The sequence below is a fragment of the Montipora capricornis genome, chromosome 12 (assembly GCF_036669925.1).
Source record: "Montipora capricornis isolate CH-2021 chromosome 12, ASM3666992v2, whole genome shotgun sequence".
NCBI lineage: Eukaryota > Metazoa > Cnidaria > Anthozoa > Scleractinia > Acroporidae > Montipora > Montipora capricornis.
The window spans coordinates 28,194,224-28,219,223 of NC_090894.1; the positions used below are offsets into that span (position 1 = coordinate 28,194,224).

The following is a 25,000-nucleotide window of genomic DNA, read 5'->3' on the forward strand; positions in this document are numbered from 1 at the left end:
ATTTCTACTACCCCCTGAAGGGGATGCTTGTCCATCACAAGGTTACCACTGGTAACAAATTGCCAGTATATACTCCTGGGTGAAGGAGACAATGTGAGAGTGCATTGTCTTGCCTACAGAACATAACATGATGACACAGTCAGAACCTCAGCCACTCAACACAGAGTCCAGCTTGTTAATTTTTAGGACACGGTGCCCCTCAGTTTCCAAATGGTTGAGGTATTAATGGAATAATTACTATGATTGTGGTGTAATAGTGGTGGTTGTGACGAGGATGATAATGAATGTGAAGGAATACAAAATGGAGACATGGCCTGGAGGAATCAGCAAATAATTAACAATTATTCGCCGTATGAATATTCCCCAAGACGAAGTCGAGGTGAATATTCACCTATAATCACTGAGCCTGAGGCGAATAATTGTTTTAGTATAAATACACAGGTGATTGTTTCAAAAAAGAGAAAAAAAAAACATTTCAACGCGAAATCATCTTCACTTACAGTGGCAAAACGATTACTGGCAGCCATTTTGTCCGTCGAGGTGATTATCGGCTGATAATCCGAGATAGCGAGCCAATGAGAGCGCGCGATTTTGTATAATCACCTGTGTATTTATACTAATTATTATTATAGACCTTTTTCGCTTGTACATTTTGTTTTCCCAATACAAGTCATGTGATGATACTCAGGAGTGTTGGTCCTTGGTTTTGTTTATTAAAAAGAGTGCATGCAGACATACTCATGGTTGTATGCGCTCTTTTTAATGAACAAAACAAAGGACCAAACCTCCTGCGTAAGATCACATGATCTGTATTGGGAAAACAAAACGTACAAGCGAAAAAGGTATATTAAAGGTTCTTTTTTTATCAAAAAATTGGTTTGGTTCTTTTTGTGCTCTTGATACGGGAGAAATCAGCTGTGGTTTGCCAAAGAGCCAAAGATATAATTTAAAGTCATGACAGAAGTTGTTTTCCTGTGCATCACTAGACTTTCTTTATTCTTCTTTCCTCAGCTTCCTCATTCGCAGATGTTGGTGATTGACCGTCTTCATGCTGGTGCTCGGCATCACGTGGTTATAGACTTTGGCTGTGTTGTCCAGTTGACTGATGTTTTGATTCCTCAATGCGCTGACATAATGTCTCTCTCCATTGACGTTTGGTTGGTACAAGATGACCCAGATGCACAGAGATTAGCAGTATTGTCAGATATTAACCTTTCTGCTTGTGTACTTAAAGACCTTTTACCTCCTCCTGTGTGTCGATTTGTCAAGGTTAGTGGAAAGTGATGTCTTCCTTAGTTTTGAAATGTGTGTGTGTGTTTTTTTAAGGAAAATAGGCATTACACAAACGGAAAATTCAAACCTTCAATTCAAGCATTCTATCTTGTAATTTATACTCGCAGTTATTAAATTCAAACATTCAATTCGGCAACTGAAACGTTCAATTCGTCATTTAAACGTTCAATTCGGCAATTGAAACATTCAATTCTGAGTTGAATGTGGGCAAGCCTAAAACCCGGAATCCGGAATCCGGAATCACAGTACAATACAGAGAGTAAAAACTATCCTAAACATTCATAAAAGCTAACCTTAGGCCTAATTAGGCCTAAACAAACGTTTTTAGGCCTAATTAGGCCTAAGGTTAGCTTTTACGAATGTTTAGGATAATTTTTAGTCTCTGTATTGTACTTTGATTCCGAATTTCGGGTTTTAGGGTTGCCCGTTGAATGTTTGATTGACGAATGGAATTCAAATTGACGCGAGCGTGATGCGTACTGCATTGTCTAGACTCTTATCGACAACAGAAAATTAGCCAATCAGATTGCGAGATTACAAGCAATTGTGGTAAAAAGTATAATTGACAACGGGAAATCGATTAAGGAAGCGTGTGATTCAATGATTGTATTGAGTTTACAACTGTCGGTTGCGAGTTTAAAAGCGGAGTAGAATAGTTATTTTTTAAAATTATCGTAGAGAGGCTCTTTTCTAGATATGATCGTGAATCAGGAGTGTACTGCTACAGTTCAGCGTAATAAACTGCTGCATTTAGCCTGGCCTAAAATAAATGCTAACCTTTACCCTAACCTCATCGTTAGAGAGAGGTAGGGAATGCTTGGCCTTACAGCGACACTTCGTGTTGGATATCCAAATTGGGCGTGCATCTAATTTGCATTTCTGGACATAAGTGGTTTTTCACTGGTATAACAAAAATGTACCTTTGCTTGGTCCTTCACTAGACTGAGACTACTGTTATTCCATTTGCTTTAGTTGACAGTGGTGGGGAGACCCAAGAACAACGCAAAAGCCCGTGTCAGGATTGGAGAATTCTATGGTCACCCATGGTGTGGTCAGTTTTCAATCGACGCAAAAACTCAGCTCTTGGATGCTGGTTACCACGACCACCAATGTTTACCAGTACTTCACAACTTGCTGGAAGACATTCACTGTCATTACAATTTGACTTGCACCCAGCTTCGAAACTTGCTACAGTCTGCTGAGCCAAAAAGCGCAATCACGGATGAACCAAGAAAGGGCACTTGTGCTACTGAAGAAGAGAAGAAGGTCCACAAGGCATACACTGAATGTATGAGCCTCCAGCACCAACTTAATCTTGTGGAACGGTGCATTTCGAGGCTGACTTCCAACACTGAATGTATCCATGATGTGGACTCCCTTGACAACATCAAATATGATCAATTGCAGGTCATTTGTAATTGTCTGGTTGACACCCTGGTGGCACTTATGGGTGTTGGTCCCTCTCTGGATGGCTATCTCGCTAAGCCAAAGTTATCGATCGATTGGCAATCCTGTTTGAGTCAAGTAACGCCTGTCATGTGTGAAAATCTTTTCAGAAATCTCTGTGTGCATGGTTCACCACAGAAGCGCGAGAGAGTAGGTGCTCTACTTTTAAATGCTTGTGGTAACAGACCTTGGTGGGGAGAATTCTTATCCGGTGTCTTGAAAGAATTCTTTTCATCTAACCAGAAGGGAATTTTTCCACATGAAAGGTATGCATTTAATGACGAAAGTTTTTTTAAAAACTGCACGGATGTATGAACACTAACTTAAAGCACTTTAACATACTCCATTCCCACGAAACTGATGACTTAGTTTCAGACATTGATTTTGCACCTCCGTTTGGTCGATGTACTGTAGTTTCATGGTTGCATTTCTATATATATATATATATATTTTTAATGCTGCATTGTACCAAGGATAGTATAAATTCTTCTGTGGTAATTCCAATATTGTGTTTATATGTGGCTGTTTACTGTAGTGAGAAGAAAGATGCGCTAAAAATATTGTTTTAAGTGCTCATAAACTGTGAGTAGTTTATGTTTGAGAAGTACATGGGAAGGATTGTGACATCAAAACAGTGAGCTTAAACAAGGAATCTGACTCTAAAAGGGCCTTTCCACTGGACAGTCCAGACACAACCGTCCACGTTAACAAACATGTGACTGTGTGATATTGAAAACAACAACACGTTTGTATTTCTTCAGTGTTGGTTTTTTTTTCCGTTTTTATTTGTCAAAATACCCGAATTAAAAAGCAAATAAATGGAAAGATATCAAGAATATTCATGTTGTGTTAAAAAGCAGTTTTGGGGGCCTTTTCCTAGCCATCTTGGATGAGCCATGGAAGTACCAATATTATTGCATTACACCGAGGAAGGGCTTAGCTGTCACTTTTATAGTCATGACCCAATTTTACTGCATGTGTACATGCAGTAGTCGTCATCATCAAATATCCATGTTCTTTCCTGTGCAGGAAAACATTTTAAGGTGTTTAAGTATTACTTTGTGATGACATTATCCTTTGTAACTTAATCAGAATTTTGCTTCAAAGGTTGTTCGCAGTGCTCGTAAGTTTAAGCCAGCAGTCACCATCAATTGAAGTGGTGCTTACTAGTTTTCTGAATCTCTTGGATGAACTGCTTCTTGTGAAAGACCTCAAAGTTGACATCGAGTCCTTAGACATGACATTGGTTGGCTGGCTTTTACTCCTGCTGGCTCATGTCCTAGACAACTGCATTGTTCAGAGCAAGCCGCCGAAACCTGTAAAAGGTTAGCCATTGTATTTCCTTTCTAACGAGTAATTCAATTTTGGCCGATAGAGCAGTTTTCAATTGAGTGTCAAAAGTAATCAGCGAATTGCTTTGGTTTATGATTACTTCACTCAGTGATTGGTTCAAAGTTCTCGAGCCACTTTTTCAACCAATCAGAAGTGAAACCAAAACCAATCGTGGTTCGCGCGTGAACATTTTCCCGCGCTTTGTGTCGGCTACGTATAATTACTGCGTTTTGATTGGTTTACCGGATTGTCTCCGCCCTTTTTGATTGGCCAAAGTAATTACTTTGGTTTTGGTTTTACGACACTCGATTGAAACTCGATCTATGTCCAGAATTTACCCTAATTAGATGCACGTGGATGTCAATAAGTATCACAACTTCAACATCACTAGTAAGTGTCTCGAAATACAGGCAATTAACATCACAGTGTCTCCCAAATGCTGCTCTGCAAGTAAGGATAAACAACTTCTTTTACCTTAAGCTAAAAATAATGCGAACCTTTACCGTTACCTTATTGTTGGAAATTGGTGGCAAAAGCTTAAGCCGTGTTCATACTTGACGTTGATTATGACCAACTGAAGTATAATTCAGGCTATCATACTCCATTCAATTATCTTCATTTATGTTTCTGTTCACAACTGCGAAAGGCAAGGTAATCTCGAAGTGTGAGACAAAATGGCGCCGTATCGCGTGGCTGCCACGATTATCATCACCATGCTTGAGGCGAGAAGAGAACCAAGGATAGCTTCCGAAAATAGAATATATATGGGTTATTGACCAAGCGTGAGGTCAAGATGGCTGGATAAACACACAAAAAAAGAACGAGGCCATTATCCAGCCATCTTGACCGAACAAGCTTGGTCAATAACGGGTTTATTATATGACTTAAAACGACAAAAAATGATCTTTGATCTTGCGGGGCCAAGCGAGAAATCCCGAGCCGGCAGTATCGCTCCATCTTGCCCGCTCGGGTAGCCAATCACAGCCCTCGATTTGGTTCATCTTGCCCGCTCACGGAGCTAGTGATACAATAAAATATAATTTCGTCCGCTTATACCACCACGTGTTCGCCATTCTGTTCAATTACGCACTTCGCTTACTTCATACAACCCCCTTGAGGTTGTTTGAAGTAATTATAATCCAATTATTAATCACGTACTGTAATTAGTTGATGTGAACCCATTCGAAACTTAATTGGATTATAGTTCGATCATAATCGAGGCCAAATGTGAACAGGGCCTTAGAATTAAAGGGACACTTCATGTTGGATTTCAAAATTGGACGAGCATTTCTCGACACATGTGAATTGTGGAAAGTCGAAAAAGAATATGAGTGCTTTATTGGAGTTACTGACTGTGAGAAAGGGAAGAAAGCGTGAGGCCATAGCCCGCGTTCTTTTGTTATTTCGAGTTTTCTGGATAATCCAATGAAGCGCAAGGTATTGGCTGTTATGTGACTTCTCATTGATACATGTACGATACTAAATTATGCAGTGTTCCAGTTTTGTTGAATGAAATGATGCATGTGCACGTTTTTAACAAATGGTAGATACCATTGTCACTGACGTATGGTGCACATTGTTTCAATGGGTATCCAAATGCATGCGCTTGATGATGAATACATCCGGTAGTGAGGGTAAAGACTTGTTTCCATATCTCAAAGTACCCTTGGACGTGAGGTGCCTGAGAATGAAATAGGCCATTTCCGAGTTCATATCCGCCTCCTCTTCAAAGCGAGTCTAAGTGCAAAGTTTTTGTGATGGTAATTAGTTCTACTTTACATATGAATGAAAACTAATTATCATAAGAAAAACTTCGCACTTAGACTCGCCTTGAAGAGGAGGCAGAAATGAACTCGGAAATGGCCTATTAAATCACTGGAATCGGAATGCTAACAGTTCAGCCTAAATATTGTTTTTGGCCTAATTAGGCGTAAGGTTAGCATTTCTAAGGGGTTTGGGCTTTTTCAACAGTTAAATTGTAACCTCAGTCTGCATTTTACACTGACCGATTCCAGTGATATGGAAACGAGTCTTTACCGGTAGTGAGCCACTTTCGAAAATACAGTAATACTCTTTGTTTGTCCCTCCAAATTTGGCATAAGCTTTGTTTTTTTTGTCTCTTGGGACCACTGTCATTCCCAAGAGAAACTGGAAACAATGCTTATGCAAAATTTGGAGGGACAAACAAAGAGTATTGTGGTATTTTCAAAAGTGCTCTATTGCGTTTACTTATAAGATTGCCGGATGCCTTTGGCCTTCAGCAGTTGACTATATCTGCATGAGCATGAAAATTCCATTTGGGTGCAGTTAGTTGATACATGTATTATGGAGGTGGAAAAAGTAAGCATTTTAGCAGATTTTCCCTCTGCTCTTCTCTCCATCCACTTTCCACTCTTAGTGAGCTTAAGCAAGTAAGGCGATGACGGCTGCGAGAAAGCCAACATAACAATAGGTTTCATGAGCAAAAACAATACTTCTGCACGCTGCGCAAGTGCGTTTTACGTTTTGATACATTTCTTTGCCGTTCTCGTCCTGACAACGACGTGATCACATGAGGTTACAAAGTGGCTGTTAGTACGGGACCCGTACATCAACCTATTCTTACGAGAGTGTTCTTAGAATGATTATTACAGGTTTAAAAGCACTCGGAAAGTCTCACCTCGTCTTTAATTCTTTTATGTACAGTTCAGCTATCAAACAACGGCATTGATACCTGTTTAATTTCACGAAATACCTCCTTCGTTTCGATGTCACCGGCCATCTGACCTGCCTTGTGTTCCTCGCATTTAACTCTAGGCACCCATTTTTAAAACGGTTAGCTTTCAATAACTGCGTGGCTGTGTCGTTCAAGGTTAGGGGTAGAACCTGTAATAGCAAATATAGGTTGGTGTTCGGGTCCCGTACGAATAGCCACTGCGTAAGCTCCGAATTCTGATAACAAGTAAGTATGCAATATCTTTTTTTGTTCCAGGTACATTTGCTTTCGTTTTTAAAAAGAAATTAAGGACGACAGACTTTGGTGTGAGAATAAAACAAAAAAGTTAGCCATTGACCTTAAATTTGTAACAACTTTAAAATAGTTTTATGAAACACCTTACCTGTCGGGATGTTTTCACTAACAAGTTTGTGTTCTTTTAAATAGAATTGAGGAACGTTTTGATCACTATGCACATTCCTTGCACTCATTTCTGGGGAATTAAGAAGACAGATTTTAATTTCTATGTAATGTTATTCGCTAATAGAGAATGGAGACAATTCCAAGGGAAGTAATGGCAAAAGTGGCGGATCTACCTCTTCCAACAAAAGCAAGTCATCCAAACCGCCGAAGGGGAGCAAGTCATCTAAACGGAGTCGGTGGGACTTCATGCTACCGATGCCGGCGACTCAGCCAGCAGGATCTGCAAGTGACAGCGGTGTCTATGGTCTCCAAAGGCATATCAAAATGAGCAAGCTTAAAGGGAATGGAAAACAAGCATATAAGGTGATTCTCATTTCCGTGATTGGAATTTTTTTTTCTGTGGCTTCTGTAGCCAAGAAACACTTTCCTTTGTTCTTTCCTTTGTTCTTTCCTTGTTTAATGTTGTTTTTGTCCATGCATCTCGCCTTGATTATTTACATAGATCTGTAAAGAGATGTATATATCAATTATGACTTGAAGATATTTAGAAAAAGAACAAGTTCTTCCAAGAAGAGATAAGTCCAATAAGGCTTCTAAAATGGAAGTATAGTTCAGCTCTTGATAATATACATTTCTATATCAGCACATGAAGGACTGGTCCAAATTGCGGCGACATGGAGATGAAGGCAAAACACAACCAGAAAAATCCGCAGCTCCACCAAGTGTGTTTTTAACAACCACACCTCTTCCTGCCAATACCACAATTCCTGTGATTAGAAAGATGATCAGCTTCATGCTTAGTATGAATTCTGCGTGCAGTGTGGAACTGTTTTTGACTGCATGCAAGGTATGTTAATACAGGCGTGGGCAAACGGGTTTAGCATCCGTTCGCTTTTGTTGAACACTATTGAATGCTGTTGACCGCTGGGGTGGAAAACGGTTTTAACACATCATCAAGATTTGATTCAACAAAGTAGAGGGTATCAGAAATAACCAGATCAGATCCCGTGCACTCTGGTTTAAAATTATTTTCTAATAAGTGCATTTTACCTTGAGCATTTTGGTTAGTTTTCGTTTTTTCTTGCCTGCCTAGTAATAAACTAGTGATAGAGACCGTCTCTGGAAGCGGTGCAGTCCACTGGTTTGGACGCTTGCCTTGAGACTCGGAGATCCCGCGTTCCAAGACCCATTCTGACCACTCGTTGAATTTGATCCTGGTAGTCCCTAGTTCAGCTTCTCGGCTGCTCTTTTAAACAGCCAGCTTGTTTGCCACCGGCCAGTTGGGATTCTTAACAGTTGTTATTCCGTTCTGTCGTTTCGTTGATTTTTGATTGGTCCTGAAAAGCCACTTGGGTGGGGGATAGGCGGCCAATTAAGTATGTATGTCATGTATGTATTGGTGGTATTGTGAACCTTCAGGGAACGGTTGCTCGAAGTCTAGTTAGCGCTAGCAGCTGGCTAAGAGATATCAAAACCTATAGGTTTCCATGACATTTCATGCTGGTTAGCGCTGTGCTTCGATCAACCCGGGCCAGTTTTCTAATAACAGCAGTTTTCCATGGTCAGTTGAGAATAAGAGCTAGGAATTGCAAGGAATTCCATCCGGCCTATAGTGGCTCCTAACTTTTTCAAGTTGGTTTATGTCAGAATACAAGAAAGCCGTAAGCATTCATAAGGGCCTCTGACTCTATGGTCCATGTCTGATGTCGGAGCACAGCACCGATGCGAGATGTAATTAGCCATGAGTCGATTTTGATGAGGGAGGAACAACAGAATACCCGGAGATAAACCCTCGAGCCAGATTGAGGTCGACCAGAAATCCACCGTGATGTAATACAGCAAAAAAATGGCAAAAAAGAAACTGAACTGAACCGACACACATGTTATCATTTTGCAGGTTGTTGCCCACTTGTCATGTGTAAGTGAACCTCGTGTTTGTCTCGTTGATGTGGTGACGGATGATCAGCTGGAACAGCTCTTGCGAATGTGTGTGATGCCAAATGGATCTCTGTCATCTCACTGGGGAGGTCCCTGGGCGACTCATGCTCTTACATCTCTGTTGCAAGACCTCCTGCAAGGTTCGTGCTCCGCTTAAAGCGCTATTGAAATTTTATAATTGCTGAACGGTTAGCTTCACGCCTCACTTGTAAATAACCAACTGGTTTGCCTCTGCGCAGTCCTGCCTAGTTGAGATTTTTTTTTAAAGTCTTGTTCTGTAGTATCATTGGCCCTGAAAAGCCCTTGTTGGGGTAGGTCAGTAAGAGTGTTTGAGTGTGTATGCATGTATGTAAATTTCCTTACACATCACTCGCTTGCTGGACTTGACTGCGTGTATTTTGTTGCTGTATGCTAATTGTTTTTGGTGCTTGAAACTATCAATAAACCGAACCTTGGTTAAAAATAACCAGGAAAAGAAGTTGACTGGCCCGCTCGTAGGAATCGTTAATCTACACGGGACAGACTGTCTGGTACAGTCATACAGAACTTAGGAATAAAGTGGTGTAAAAAATTGGAACAAAGACACTTAAAGAGAAATGTTCACTGAACACATACTGAAAATACCCAAGCCTGTGACTCTCGGCACTAAACATTGATAAGTTAGAATGTTCTTGTAAACAGAGCGAAATCATCTTGGGTTTGGATGATTCGTTATGATCTGAACAGTTTGACAATGGAATCCCTTTATTTCCTACGTTCTTGTTTAATAGATGCAAATTTAGCCGTAGACATGATGTACACTGTGAGACCTAATTGCCTCCTTATTTGTTCGTTGTCGCCCTCATAAAAGATTAAACTTTTTTTTCAAGGTGGTGTTGGCAACAAAACGATCGATACTCCAAAGCCTTCAGTTGGCCAAGGTCCTGAAATTCGGGAAAATGTCCCTGAGGGTTCTTTAATGGCAAGCACCTTAGAACCCAAAGAAAAGACCTACCTTTTAGACATAGAGACAAGTGATTTCTACGAAGAATATGAATTGCCCTCTGAGGGGGAACTTCATGCTCCAGGGTGGATCGGAGAGTACATAGACATGACCAATGGCAGCGACATGCCACAACCAACACCAGTTCACGAGAAACCAGCGATGCCACCTGCATGGGAAGCGAAGGTTTGCCCTCCTCCCATCAAACTCTCGTCTGCAATTGATATGCGCTTAGACCTGGGACTAGAGATGGAAGCAGAACAAGATCTTAAGATGTTAGAATATCTAAAAGCCGATGCCATAGCTAGGGCTCTTAGTCCTGCAGCTTCACTTCCAAGAGGGACCACCGAGCGGGCAAGGAAGCCAGTGGAGCGAAAAGGAAATACCTTTGTGGCTGAAAAAGCTCTGCAGTCCGCGTTTTGCAATATATTCAAGTCCTGTGGCAGTCCCGAGGTTGACATTGTGGCATTGTTGGATCTGTGGCTTAAGATTCAACTTTGTTGCAATGGTTTAAAACTTGACACGATCTCTCTAAAAAATATGCTGTCCCATTTGTCTAATCAAGGAACGTCATCTGCTCAAGCGCAGCGACTTTGTTTACAAGTTCTCACGGTGATATCTGGACAACAACTGAAAAATACTGCCGATGCGGAATTGTTAGCATTTCTCAGCAATGAAGATCTTTTGAAATTTTTGGTGAAGCTGTTGTGCCAAATACCACCAGATGGATCGCACTACATTTCACCAAGTCCAAAACCCGTCAAATCATTTTTAGTGTGTTTGCAGTCAGTTGCTGATGTTGACGTTAAAGTTTCCGTGCAATTTCGGGAACTTTTGCTCAAGACAGTTCTTCAACTTTGCACAAAAAGGTATGGTATGTTGTTCTCGGAAAATCCATGTTGACGTTTGGTTCCAAAATTAACATATTCTTGTTTTTCTTTGCTGTTGAAATGAAAGACAAAGATGGAAATTGTTAACCCAGGAGATATCTTTTTCTCAATGTTGACTCAGGGATATTCGGAGAAATCTGAGTACGTGCTCGTTTACGGGAGTCGAACTTACGACCTTCCGACCTTCCGATCACTAGTTCGGATGCTTTTCAAATAGCTCAGTGGTAGAGAATGCGGACTATTAATGGTGGGGTCGCAGGTTCGAGTCCTGCAAACGACCATTCGGGTTTTTTCCGAGTATCTCCGAGTCACCACTACAAAAATATCTTGTCTTCGTGTTGTTCTTTTTTCTGCTTTCGCACTTTCAACAGCCTTCCCAAATAACCTAAACCAAATTAGTTCTTCAAACGTTTGTAAAGATTCCAGGTTCTTTATTTCATTGAAAAATTACAGCCCCAAGATATCGTTTAACTTCGCTCTCTCGATTAACAGATGCCACTTTTTAGTAGCGTCAAAACAAATATGAGTCAGGAACATTTCTTTAATCATTGTTTTGTTTTTTAACAAACACCTTGCAGGCTATCCAACCGAGTTGCAGTCCTTCAGTTACATCCAGTCATTGACATTTTAATGGCAGATTCAAAGGTTACGTGGCATCAAGCGAATCTCGACATAATAGCAAGTCTGATAAGCGCCTCGGTAGAACTTTGCTTGGAGTACCTCGCGCACAAACAGAGCGTAAGTCTCCTCCCTTCTGCCGACATACTCTTACAATCTGCAACTGGACCAGGTGTCGACAAACTGGATAACAGTTCCTGGCTCTTTCAGCTTCTCGGGTTGATAATTCAAATATTGCAAAAGTCAAAACCGAATGAAAGCCATGGGACTGAACCACTAACCGAATCCAGTGGAGAAACACATCAAGACTCGACTGCATTTCCAGGAAGTCGTGATGATTGCACTAGGAACTCTCGTCGCAATCTCGCTGATAAATTGGTTGCCACTAAGGATGTTCTTGTGTGTTTGTTGGAATGCCTCAACCATTTTTCTGTAGACAAGCTGGGCATGTTTAACTCCACTCCGGAAAAGTTATCCTGTGATGTGAAGCTCTCTGTCCGGCCAACATCTGTCGAAGAAGGAGTGTTGCAACTTTTGAGTGTTCTGCAGAGCAATGTCAGCAAACGAGAGGTTCTCTTGGATGGAATACTCGCTTATCTTCAAGCATCCAAGCTTGACAAAGAAGGGTCAAAGTTTGAGGCTGCAAAACATCTTTCAGATCCTCTTTTGTGGATTATATTCAAAGTTTTGGAGTCGTCTCAAGAAGTAACTAAGTTCTGTGAAAAAGGTAAGCCTTTTTTTTCGTAACCTCACTACCACCCTGCCAGCAGAGCCTTCTTAACTCGACGAGAAAGAAAGGACTCTGCAGAAATCGTGTAATTTCTTTGTTGAGTATGCGCATGCAAGCCGTTGCTTGGAGACATTTCAAACCCAGGCCAATTATCGATCGCACTCCTATACGCCATATTGATTTTCGTACTGAAGGCTCGATTTTGATCTTCGCCTTGTCAAAAATATGATGCGTGCGCTGCCAAAACCGGTTTGACCGGAGTGACTAGCCCAGGAACTTGGGCTGCGGTGACTTAAAAGACTTGACACGATTTCTGCAGGCCTCGCTTGTTCGCCCTCTGGTGGCCTTTACAATTAGAGAGACTCTGCTCGCAGGGTGCCGCAGCACATTTCCCTTTCGTAAACGGTCGTTGCCATTTTTCAGAACGGTCGTTGCCATTTGAAACCGTCGATGCCATTTATAACGGTCGACTACACACTTCACTTCAAAGAAAATTAAAAAAAACAAACTAAGAAAAAATATTAACAAAAATTAATACAAAAAAGGGAAAAAAAACATTTATAAAAGAAAAACTGGAGGAAAAAAAGAGTCCGAAATTTTCAAGACACGAACTCGGGTTCTTAGCCCCCACCCTAAACAGAAATCTCTTTTCTTGAGAAAAAATGACTTTTTCACTGAAGAAGCCTAAACATTCACTGCTTATTAAAATACCCTTTTCCATCTTCGTATTCTTCTCAATTCTGGTCTTTTTCAGGTGGTCTCAACATAGTCTGTAAGTCTATTGTGTCTGGTCAGACATCTTGTTTAGACAGCTCCCCTAGTGGTCTTTTATCTGTCATGCACGAATTATCCCGCAAGACAAACAGGAAAGAGACTCGAAAGGGTTTAACTACGACAGCAGCGGACACCGATTGTGCCAGAAGGATTGTTAACTTTGCTCCTTATGGTAAGTGTTAAGGTATTTCCGCTGTTTTAGTTTTGTGTTGATAAGAAAAATAGGTGGCATTTTCGCCATACGTCGACTGTATAGTTTTGCAAACACTAACAGCGAAAGCAGACCTGGGATTAGCCGCGCTCTTGGCCTGCCGCACTTAAGTGCTGGGCAAGAAGAGACCCTGGAAAGGAGTCTGGCCTGGCACGCCTTTAAAAAAAGCTTAATTGGAAACTTTCCGGGGCATTTTTCGATCTTCAGGGCTGAACTGTGCAGTTGTATTTCTTTCACTTATCAAATTTATCAAAGGAGCTGCTGTCCTGCTTTGGACCCTTGCAAATTTTTGTCCGTGTTACTTTCTTTTGTTTTCGCGACAGGCATCATTGACAAGGTCGGGTTTTTTCTGATCTTTATTGAATGTAGTGTCCTTTTAAATCAATACTTAAAACTTGGGTCACTTAATGTTTAGTTAGCATAGTTTTGAAATCAAAAATAAAAATAAAAATTGATGTTTTGTTCATAGTAGCACTTTAAAGGCCCATCTTCAACCGACAGGCATTGGATACCTTGCAACAATTTTCATATATGAACATCTCGCCAATTCGCCCTTTTCACACAGCGGCCATATTGTCCCAGGAGGCCAAAAAAGCTTTGTTTTACCACGCCAAGCCTCACCCCCATGGTTTCCACTGCGAGGCTTGGCGTGGTAAAACAAAGCTCTTTTGGTCTCCCGGGACAATATGGCCGCCGTGTGACAAGGGCGAAGAGCTGAAATTCATCCAATCAGATTGCCACGATAAGCAATGCGAATTTCCATAACAAAAACAAACGGTCGCAAAACCTGTCGTTTGAATGTGGGCCTTTAAGAATCTTTTCAGGTGAAGTTGATCGTAGGTTTATTAGCGGAGCTCCGCGTGCGCGCGGGGCACTATTCTTATGGCGGAGCTTCGCAGGGTTAAGAAAACATGGTACACGTCGATGGGAGAAATTTTGTTTGGGCTTATCACGTCATCGTCCGACCATCCGTCCGAACCTTCAACTTTTCATGTAAGCCAGTACGCGAAATGTCGCTCTGCTGGAACCCGCATTATTTTTTTGGCGGGAAGTTGTATGAACGGGAACCAACACGGCAACCAGCTTTTTTTGGCGGGAAGTTGCATGGCCAGTTTACTGCATTTGACACTGCGTTTCAGTAAACAAGCAAAAGTTTTGAAGACAACCAAAACAAGCTAATTATTGTTTTAAAATGTCGTACAACGAGGAAAGAAGGGAAAGAGAGAGAGAAAAAACCAGTAAGCAGACGACGAGTGAGCGATTTTCATCGTGAAAGAGCGACTGAGAGCAAGAGAAAACGGGAAATATCAGTGACAAACAAGGAGAGGCATGAAGAGGAGCGGAAGAAAGGGCAAGCACGAGAAAACAGGCTGAAATAATGGCGATGAAAAACGGAGAAAAGAGCAAGAAAGAGCACGGGGAAAATGGACATTTATAGCAATGAGCAGGCCGGACGGGTCGTGTGGTTTAAGCAGACTGGTTACAAAAATATCTGAGGAGCGCTACTTTTAGGCTTGTCTAAATATATAATTATATTGCCGGCCTTATCACCTTCATCGTGGGGAAATGGTGTTTGTCGATATCATACTTGAGTTGATAAGACTGGTCTTGTTTTCCTAGGGACTATAAGCTGTCCTTCATCTCCGAGGCATCCTCCCGATGCCTTGTTGAAAGCTGCAACTCAGCATCGCCGTGCTCGGTCTGCGGCATGGTCTTACCGCTTTCCTCTGAATGAAGAATGGTGTGACTTGACTGTCAGTCTTCCTACAGCCATCCTGTTACACGAAGTGCACATCCAGCCACACACTACAGGACTTTCAAGTAAGTTTATTAAGTTCTGTTTGCATTTGAAAAACGAAATTTGCTTCCATTGCCTTAGTCAATGCTGCTTCATCCAACCATTAGGCCATTTTTGGTTTTCTCACAATGTGACTGGAACAAGCGTGAGTTTTCCGAACGGAAGCGGAAGTACTAACTTGTAACGAAGCTTTTCCTTGATTGTTGTGTTGTTTTAATGACATTCATGCATTATTCACTTGATTTTAGCTTGTCCCTCACACGTATCTCTGGACATCAGTAATGATACTCAAGTCCTAGTGCCTGTTTGCGAACCAGTTCTCACTGCTGGCATAACAGTCGTGAAACTGAAACTTCACCAGCCAAAAGTTGCTCAGGTGAGACAGAAAATTTCTTGGGACATCTTTTTGACTGATGAGGCTCGAAGAGCGAAATATATTTCAAGATTCTTAAACATTGTTATTTTTTTTTTACACTTTCTATACGGGCGTCGAACGTGATACTCGAGACGTGATGTCTTATTCTGCGAGTAGTTCACCTTCAGTAATAAGCACAAAAATCGCTTCAATTAAATTACCGTATATTTTATAATAATTCCGCTCATAGCGGCCTCTCAACTGCCCTTCACCACCCCTCAAGGAATATTGAAACCAACTGCAGCTTTTCTGTTTGTTTCCGGGATTCATATCAACTTTGTACGAGCGGAGGGGTGGGAGGAGAAGGTTGAAGTTGAAATTGCTGGCATCTTACTGACCTCATTGTCCCAACGATTTTTCCAAGATTGTAGGTTCGTTATTGTCCCGCGCTAAGCGTCGGTTATAAGTATTCTGCGTTACGTTCTGGTTCGTTCATTTGATTGTCTTTGTCTCTGTTTTGACTCGCCAGAGTAATTCAATTTTTGCATTTGCTTTCGAAACTCTAAAGCCTCGTTTTTACTAGCGACGCAAGCACAGGCGCGAGCATGAGAGTGAAATTAAAACGGGGTTGATGCAAGCACAATCACAAGGATGAAGATTTTTGCTTTTCCTTGTGCTTGGGCTTGGGTTTGCGCGTATGATTGCGTTCTGTGAAAACGAAACACAGCATACGCACAAGGAAATTGGCTAAATCTGGCCAATTAAAGCACCCGTTCCATATTCCCCGCGTCTAAGCATTTGAACGTGTGAGGCTCGCGCGCTTCACACGCGAGGGTCACGCTTACGGCGCTTTGCGCCTTCCGAAAAGGGAAGAAAACGACTGTTTTGCAGTCTATTTTGATGCTTATGTCGACGTTCGTGTTAACTAAACTTAAGTTACTTATGCTTGTGCTTTGTGCTTGCGTCGCTAGTGCAAACCAGGCTTAATCACACTGTCATACAACAAAATAAATCTCAAACTGCTTATCTTTCCTTCAAGGTGTGGAATAGAACAGAAGGTAGTCGTTTTCCTCTGGGCCCGGTTGTTCTAAAGCCAATTAACTTAATCCAGGATTAGCGTAAACTTTTGTTTCATGTTTTCAACTTTTTGGTTAAAGTTTCTTTTGCTTATTTTTGTTTTTCGAAATCGACATCTACTAATGTAAAATTTATCCGAATATCTGGGTCGAACAGCATTTGGGAGTAGAGAAATAAACTTCTTGGTTAATTTTTAATCTGGGATTAGCGTTAATCGGCTTTTGAACAACTGGGCCCTGGTCTCTAAGTAGACTTACATTACCCCATTCCTCTCATTTGTTTCTTTGTTGTGTGGTTAATCTAATGTTTTGCGCTTTCCTTAGCATGTCCATATTCACTGTCACTGCCCAAGGGACTCTCACTTATTGGGATTGTCACAGATCAAGGTTTTAGGGATGTCCCTGCGGGGCTCTCAGAATTTAGGGACCCAGGAGGTCAACTTAAAGGGTCAAGCAGTAAGGTGAGAGAAATCAGGGCCTATTCATTTTACTTAATAATTGTAATCCTCGGTCACGTAAAAGGAGCCCAAAGATGAAACGTTGATTTTATTTTTATCGATCTCTAAATCCCATTGCCTCGATTGTCGTAAATACTTTGCCTTTGTTTGAAAACAGCTCAAAACAGGGATGTTTTGAAAGAGATGAAGTGTCATCACCATGCAATTGGGCAGCCCACGTCTCTACCTCGGAGCCCACGAGCCATCTAGGAGGTGGACAATCACAAGTTCATTTAGCATTTCTTTAAGTAGAATGTGATCAATAATGGTCAGCGAAAGATCATTTCAATTAACTTAAGCAGGATGAATTTTCTCCCCAAACGGGTTGCCTTCAACCATGAAAAATACAATAATCAACGATCTAGCAGCATCTAGCAGTCATTTTCTCTAGCCATATTGTTCCTTTTTTTTTAGTCTTGGATGGGTGCGGCTTCTCGGTCATTGTCTTTCCAAAGGATCCAGCTTTTGTAAAGACGTGAAAGAGCCTTGCGCGCTTCTGACAGATGTTTTTAATACCTGCATATCATTGCTGTTGTCACCTCAAAGGTACGAACTCTATTTTCAAGCTGGTTGTCTTCAATTTCTGGATATAGTTAGGCTACGCACCCGTTTACTTTTTTATTTCCATACTTGAGATGGTGAACCCTCAAAGTTTGACTTTTCTCCTACGTCTGAGCAACATAGTTATTCAACAAGAAATTCATCTCTTCAACAGCGTTATAATCATTAGCCTTTACAGTATGGCGTTATATCTCCGCCAAAATTCGACTTTCGCATTTTATGTTTGTTTCACATTTCATCGTTGGTCTTAGCGATTCGACATTCGAGTTTCACATTTCGACATTCGAGTTTTACAATTCTACATTCGAGTTTCATAATTCTACATTCGAGTTCACAATTCTACATTCGAGTTCGCTTTGTGACAGTACTCTCGGAAGTGCTACTGCTCATTCATCATTCAATGTGCAAGTCTCTTACCATTTTATGTCTGTTTGATCATTCGATGCATGTTTTACTTTTCACCTTCCGATGTGCGTGAGTGATTTTACCTTTCGAAAGGAAAACCGCTGTACATACGCGGTGCGGAAAATTCCTAACGCAATGAAGATACTGCCCTGGAACTCGAATGTAGAATTGTGAACTCGAATGTCGAAATGTGAAACTCAAATGTCGAATCGCCAAGACCAACGATGAAGTGTGAAAGTTGAATTTTGGCGGGGATATAACGCCATATTACAGACCTTGCAGACTAAACAGTAGAAACAGTTTGTCCTGCTATTACGGAACACTTTTTTGGACTGAATGCCACGTTTTGTATTTACCAAAAAACAAATAGTTTCAATTCATGGAACTCTGGATAAATTATGGGTGTAAAATATTTCCCTTTTTTATGTACCACACAAGTGAATGGTACTCTCCCTGTGCGCTGATTGGCTAACTCGGAGGTGACTCACCTCCAAGTAGCTGGCACACGAGACTTGAAATATCCGACCATATTTACGAAAAGAAAGTAGTTTAGTTCGCGGTGAAAGTGATGTCTATTTACCTCGCGGCGAGTATCCACTATTCACCTTCACTTCGGTGAAGAATTGTTAATTTTAACAATCGCGTTTTTGTTAAAGTGATACGTACTCGGCTTGTGTGGAGATGGTACTGATGAAGCTGTCAGAACAGTTTCCAGATCTTGGGACAATGTTGGTGAGAAAGCTCCTTAAATTTCCGGGCGACAACATAGGAAAGAGGCGGCCGGTGGTGAATGTGTCGACAGTGGAACTTATTTATCAGCTTGGAAAGAAACGGGATTCTTCATATGAAGACAGGTGCGAGAAACGGCGGGACTACGAGGGTTTTTATTTTGGCATTAATCCGAAGTAGATTATTTAGTAATATAAATAGAGGATATTACATGGCCGCGTGGGGATACGAATTTTATCTTCGAGTGCTGAAAGTTTAATTTTGTTAGTTATGAGCTCTAAACGTCAAATTGGCAGAGCAAGAGTCTTTCATGTGCGAAATCACGGCCATTTAACAATTGAGAATGATTTTCCAGCTGTTTAAATGACATTTTGATATAGATAGTCGTATAAACATAACAACTTTCTTTAATTTTCCAGACATGTTTCGACGGTACATCCGTCATCTTCAGTGTTACATATTTTGAAATCGCCGTTGAATTTAAAGCGCGCGCGATCTTACAAACTTCGTTACATTGCGTTGTCAATATTGCGTATTAAATCAAAACAGAACAAAACAAAAATTTAAATGAGTGACGCTTAGTTCCTTACAGGGAGAGAGTCAGGTTAATGTGTTTCACCTGCTGGTTGAGATCGGGCTTCTCCCATTTTATATACATGGATTCCTTAAGCTTCACTTGGTACTTAGTGGCTGCAGCAGAGTCCAGGATCTCGAAGCAATCCGGTGTGCAGGATGACTATCTAGACATTTTGATAAAAACTGATATAAATTTGAAAAAAGGTGGGCCGACGTTTTTCAAATTTACCCAAATGTAATCCATTTCAATCCTCCCCAGTTTTGTCCATCCTTGTCCCTCCTTAGCTTTCCTGTGTTTTGTTTGAATTCCTGTATAGTTTTGAGCCGTTATTTTGGTATTTCAGTTAATTCTATGACCATTTGATCAACGCTGAAATTGCCTAAAATTGCGTGACCGAGTCCCTTTAAATTGTCCAAATAAGTGCAAACATCAAATAGAAACTTAGTAGCGAAGTCACTGAAGAAGTATTAAAGCTCGATTGTAAGGTGACAACGAAAAAGCTGAAACTTTGTTTGATACAAAGCGAATTGTAAAACTGACGAAAGTAAAAGGTGACGAAGATAAAATGGAATGGTTCAATTGTGTAACCTACTGTTGCCTGAATGTCTGCTAAATGTTGCTTTCTTCAAATGTTTCTTGTGTTTTTGCAGATTATCGGTTATGTCCTTGTGGCTAGCTTCCTTTTGTGACTCCTCTGTGGTTTCAATACTGTCTGCTCCAGGCCACATCCAAGCCATTGCTGCAGTGATCTGGCAGGCAAAGGAAACTGATGCAGAATCACGTGTTGAAGAGCACTTTCCCGAAACGCTGTTTAGGTATGTTTACAAGTTTATAAAATAACTTAGATAATACTCGTACTCTCATTGGTCAATAGGTGCGTTTGCATCAGAGTATTTAAACATGGTTGTCACGTCACGCCCTCTGCTTTTCCCAGAGGAAGTTATTTAATAACAATCATAATCATAATACTAATAATCATAATAATCATAATAATCATATTCACAATCACAATCACAATCACAATCATAATAATTATCGTAATCATAATCCTAATCCTAATCATAATATTTGACCTGCTAATCGCCCTTACTCGCAGTCGGAGACTGAATTGCTTGGGGCGCAGCTCAACGAGAAGATGTGCAGCCGGCTAGGCGTTCGGCCCATGAACACGACCCATGCATGACCTCGGAGCATATCACCACAGCCAGATGGAATAAGCTCGGAGTCTATTTTGATGAAGGAGGAAAACCGGAGTGCCCGGAGAAAAACTCGTAAGATTGAGATCGATTGAATCTCAGCCCGATCGATATCCCGGGTCGGCAGAGCTGGGAGACACGAAGATTACCTCAACATTTCGCATTTTATCTGCCGGGCAAGACGCGCCGTCATAAAACTAGCAGTAGAGAGTTTAAGATCTGCGACGCGACGGCAACGAAAACGTCAAAAGTCTTGCACATTTAACGAGCAAAAACAATAGCTTTGCACGCTCGGCACGTGCATTTTTCATTTTTGTACATTTCTTTCACGTTTTTGGAAAATCTGCGGCGTGAAATGACCAATTCTCAAGTTTTACGGAGAACGTGAACAAAAGGCAGCGAATTTGAATTTCCTGTCGTAGATTCAATACCGCACCTCCTAATTCAGTTCCTGGATAGTTCCACTAGTTTTTAGAAGTTAGACAAGCCGGCATAATGACGAAGAATATTAATAAATCTGAACATGCAAATTTAAATGGCGTTTTCGTTACCGTCGCGTCGCAGATCTTAAACTCCCTAGTAATTTGGACCCACGACCGTAATGGGAGAGAGATAGGTGTATTCTTTAGTTGTACTCATGTGATAAGACGGCCATGTTGGTGGCAAAACAATAGAAAAATGTAGCTCAAGTTTTGCATAATAATAGAATCAAATTCCCAAAAGACGTTTTCGCTGTTGTTCTTTCCACCAACATGGCCGCCAATGACGTCAGGTGCAAGGAAGACCGTAGACAGCAATGACCAGAACCAAGGTTGCTGACCAGCGGTTTTTGTCAAAACAATGGTTTGCTGGGGGTGCTCAGTCTCGCGGGCTCAGAAAACCTGGTTGTGGTCATTGTTATTTCGGGTTTTCCTGGTGGTGCAATCAAAGAATTCTCGACTTTTCGTCACAAACTGCTTTGCAATGCAAAATTTCTTTGAAAACAGGAATGCGAAGCAGTTTGTGACGTAAAATCCAGAATAGACCCATGCCTCTCACATCACGGTCGTGGGTCCAAATTACTGCCAGTTCTGTCAAGTTTACGTGGATTGCACGGCATAGAAAAAAGCGAAATTCTGGGTAGCAATGATGGCATTTGTTTGCTTTGGATGGGGAGATTTATTTCAGGAACGAAAAAATATTTGAGTTTAGTTGCACTTAAATGTCCTTGCTAACATAGCTGGTCTTTGTTTTTGTTGTTTTCTTGTTAGGAGTCTTTACAACTGGTCCCAGAATGTAACTGATCAAGATTCCTTGAAACAAAGCATCGACCACCTCATCGCTTCCTTGTGTTACGTCTGTCCGTCTTACTACGACTTTCTGTTGGAACTAACTGGAACCGTTGAGGTGCTTCGGAACTGTGCCAAGAAAAGTGGCGGTACTAATAAGCCGCTGTCAAGCCTTTTGTCATCTCCGTCACGACTTGAAACCCTTGCAACTGCTTCTCAGTCTTGCATAACCAGCCAGATGCTTCTATATTCAGGTTTACTTGAATTAATGGTGGATGAGATTGTGAAGTTTTGCGAAGAGCAGATTGAAGACTCGTCGTCGACTAAATTAGAGCAAATGCGAAGTGGTGTCCAGCCCAACATTCTTCCACACCTCTTGCGTTTTCTGACATCCTGCTGTAGGGCGTCAACCATCGCGGATTGGATGGGAGCCGATGGATTCAGGTCTTGGATTTCATTGCTATCAAAGCTCAGCGGAGGGCCAAGTGATCATAGAAACCAAACTCCTATCATCTCAAGCTACGATAGATTTGCCATTGAGGCAGCAACCGTTGAACTGTTTCGCATCTGTGTTAATTTTCACCCGAGGAACCAAGAGCAAATGGCACAGCTTCTTGTTGACGCTCTTGATAAACAGGACTCTTTGGATTCGTCAAGCATCTCGAAGAAAGGTTCTCAAGTGAGTAGCTTCATGCGCCAGTTGTTTTTGCAGATGTTACTGGAAGAGGAAACGGTTTCTATGTGTCTGAATGTCGAGAACGAGTTGAATTTACAAACGTTTAGAGGAGTAGATTTCTTTCACCAACGCGATTGGCATCCTCGCTTCGGGGCTGGTCACTCGTTTGTGTTACTTAATGCTAAATTGTCGTGGAGCCTTAAAGAATTAGCCCAGCAAATCCTTTTGCCTAAATCGGACAAACCAAATGAACCAATTCCAGAGGAAAAAACTTCAAAACCAGTAAGTGTTGAAGGCATAGCGGACCCAAATGAATTTGGACTCTACGAGGGATTTGAATTTCTGGAATCGGTTAGTCTTGTCGCAGGGCTGAATGTAAAAAGCAAGAGAACTGAAAAAAGTGAAGCGCAGGCTTCCAGGGAAAGCAATCCTGCGTCGGTTGCTAATCAAAATCAAACGAACAAGCTTTCCTGTTCATTTTATCATGAAGAATTCGGTGAGATGCCTTTGCCACAATCATGGACACTTGCGCAGTTACTGCGTAATCTAATAAACAGGGGATTTGCTTTTGGCAGTTCCGTTCTTAAACTCAGCTGTAGGACGCTGGAAGGAAAGAATTGCGACGACTCGCCTTCGACTGTTGCCCCGTTGCTGACCTCATTGGACATCTTTGCGAAACACGACGGACTGGCAAAGATATCAATGCACTTGCCTTGCCATACCATCGTGCCTTCAACTGTCGATTCGTTAAGTGACGAACTGAGTTGTAGTGAGATCGGTCGGCCACATCGCGTGCCTCCGTACCCTACCCGACTTCCGCTGCCTTTGGTATCGCTTCCAGCATCAGTCTTAAGCACCGTGCCAGCTCATTCCCTTGTGGCATTTGGGCTGTTCATTCGCCTTCCGGGTTACGACAAGGCACTGCTTCAAGATCGTCTCAGAGCCCGGTATCTTCTCAGACTGTTGCTGGGTGCGAAGCAGGATGGGAATGGAGGTGAGATGCCCATTAATGCTTGTGATTTTTATTGAAGCATTTTTATGCAATTTTTGTGGCTGTGAAGTTGCAATTAAAAATTGTTCTCTCAAATAAGGCACACATGTCCAATGGATGGCTTTCGACCAATCTCTAGAGACACAGATAACACTAGAGTAATGTACAGTTGCTGGTGGACGAGCAAAAGAAGCTAGTGAGAAATCTTTTGTTTTCGTCCACCAACATGGCGGCCATGACGTCACGTGAAAACCTCCCAAACGACTCGATCATGGTTCTTTGCGTATGCGTCGCAATCTGTGCCCTTAAGCCTAAAATCATCATGTATTACTTTATGGTTCCGGTTAATGTTATGGTTTCTGACTCTTTCATCACGTCGCTGGATTCTTTTATAGCCCTCCAATAAGGTGCGTTGTCGCCGCTATTTTTATGCGAATATTGGAGGGTTTCGAACTTAATCATGATTTAAAAATCAAAATCGCATGAGTAAACAAGCCAAACGTTATCCACGATATCCCCTTATGATTCTCTGAGATCCATCCCTTGTTTTCCTTAGGACAGAAATATCGCCCATTACCTGCTCTTACAAATGTGTCTTTAAAATATGCCGTAGTAAATGACTGGAATAAATGAATGTTTGTTGTTCGCAAGGAGAAATTATTGTATAGGCTGTTATTCCTGATTAATATAGAAATCTCGAGCTCATAATCTAATTGTTAATTATGCTGATGTAAGTTTTATTTGCCTGGTGGTATGGGTTATGTGATTTATTGCCCTGTTGTCGCGCCCTAGGGCGTAACCCGCAGTTTCATAATCAAAAATGCTCCGTGTATTCCCTTAAAATGCGAAACCACTCAGCTGACCGATAAGTGTAGGTTTTCTTCCCCACCTGTTTCAGACTTTTACAGTTGTGTTTTTAACATTAACTTTTTTTAAAACAATTTATTCTTTCCAGAAGCCATTTTGTCATCTCCCGTTGCAAGCAGTTTAGCCACACTACCTTTCCAAGTGTTGTGCATTCTTTTCCAAACCAGCGCTGTGTCTCCGCAGGAATGCATGTCCGTGCAGAGAGCAGCCATTGAGGTGGGCGCTATCCAGATGGTGTTACTGTGTCTGGCCGTTCTTAGTCACCACAAGCCCCGTGCCACAAACCACTCACACAAGCTGGCGTTACAAGCTTTGTCGGCTCTGACTGGAAGGTAAATAAACGATCATGAAATTTGTACGCCTGTAAACTAACTTGTTAACTAAAAACACCTTCACTGTCACGTTCGTTTGGCTGAGTGGTTAAAGGGGCAATGTCACGCAAAACGACTGTAATTTCGTGACACTCAAAATGCCCAAAACAGAATGAACCATTGCAATAACCACTCAAACCGTTCAACAACCTAAAAGAAATAGGCACAGGGAAAGAGAAGCATGGATGGACATAAATGAACTACGTTGAACAGATTGCATTTGGGTAATCTTAAAAAAAGTCGGTCCAACGTTTTTCAAGTGCATGGCAAGTCGCTTGGATGAAGGTAATTTATCCTCAGA

At 41.5% G+C, this 25,000-nt stretch overlaps 1 protein-coding gene across 2 annotated transcripts in view; it reads left to right on the forward strand.

The window, feature by feature from the left end:
- The window catches only part of LOC138025207 (baculoviral IAP repeat-containing protein 6-like), a 64,852-nt gene that overhangs the window by 24,399 nt on the left and 15,453 nt on the right, over positions 1 to 25,000 (forward strand). For both annotated transcript variants that reach the window (XM_068872412.1, XM_068872413.1), the window contains exons 18-34: positions 1,012 to 1,269; positions 2,266 to 3,005; positions 3,847 to 4,064; positions 7,314 to 7,552; positions 7,833 to 8,036; positions 9,087 to 9,267; positions 9,997 to 10,978; positions 11,578 to 12,344; positions 13,102 to 13,293; positions 14,953 to 15,153; positions 15,379 to 15,506; positions 16,886 to 17,022; positions 17,473 to 17,604; positions 18,681 to 18,878; positions 19,981 to 20,145; positions 21,777 to 23,464; positions 24,417 to 24,660. In XM_068872412.1, coding sequence (XP_068728513.1) covers positions 1,012 to 1,269; positions 2,266 to 3,005; positions 3,847 to 4,064; positions 7,314 to 7,552; positions 7,833 to 8,036; positions 9,087 to 9,267; positions 9,997 to 10,978; positions 11,578 to 12,344; positions 13,102 to 13,293; positions 14,953 to 15,153; positions 15,379 to 15,506; positions 16,886 to 17,022; positions 17,473 to 17,604; positions 18,681 to 18,878; positions 19,981 to 20,145; positions 21,777 to 23,464; positions 24,417 to 24,660 — 6,674 coding nt within the window. The remainder of the gene's footprint in view (positions 1 to 1,011; positions 1,270 to 2,265; positions 3,006 to 3,846; positions 4,065 to 7,313; positions 7,553 to 7,832; positions 8,037 to 9,086; positions 9,268 to 9,996; positions 10,979 to 11,577; positions 12,345 to 13,101; positions 13,294 to 14,952; positions 15,154 to 15,378; positions 15,507 to 16,885; positions 17,023 to 17,472; positions 17,605 to 18,680; positions 18,879 to 19,980; positions 20,146 to 21,776; positions 23,465 to 24,416; positions 24,661 to 25,000) is intronic.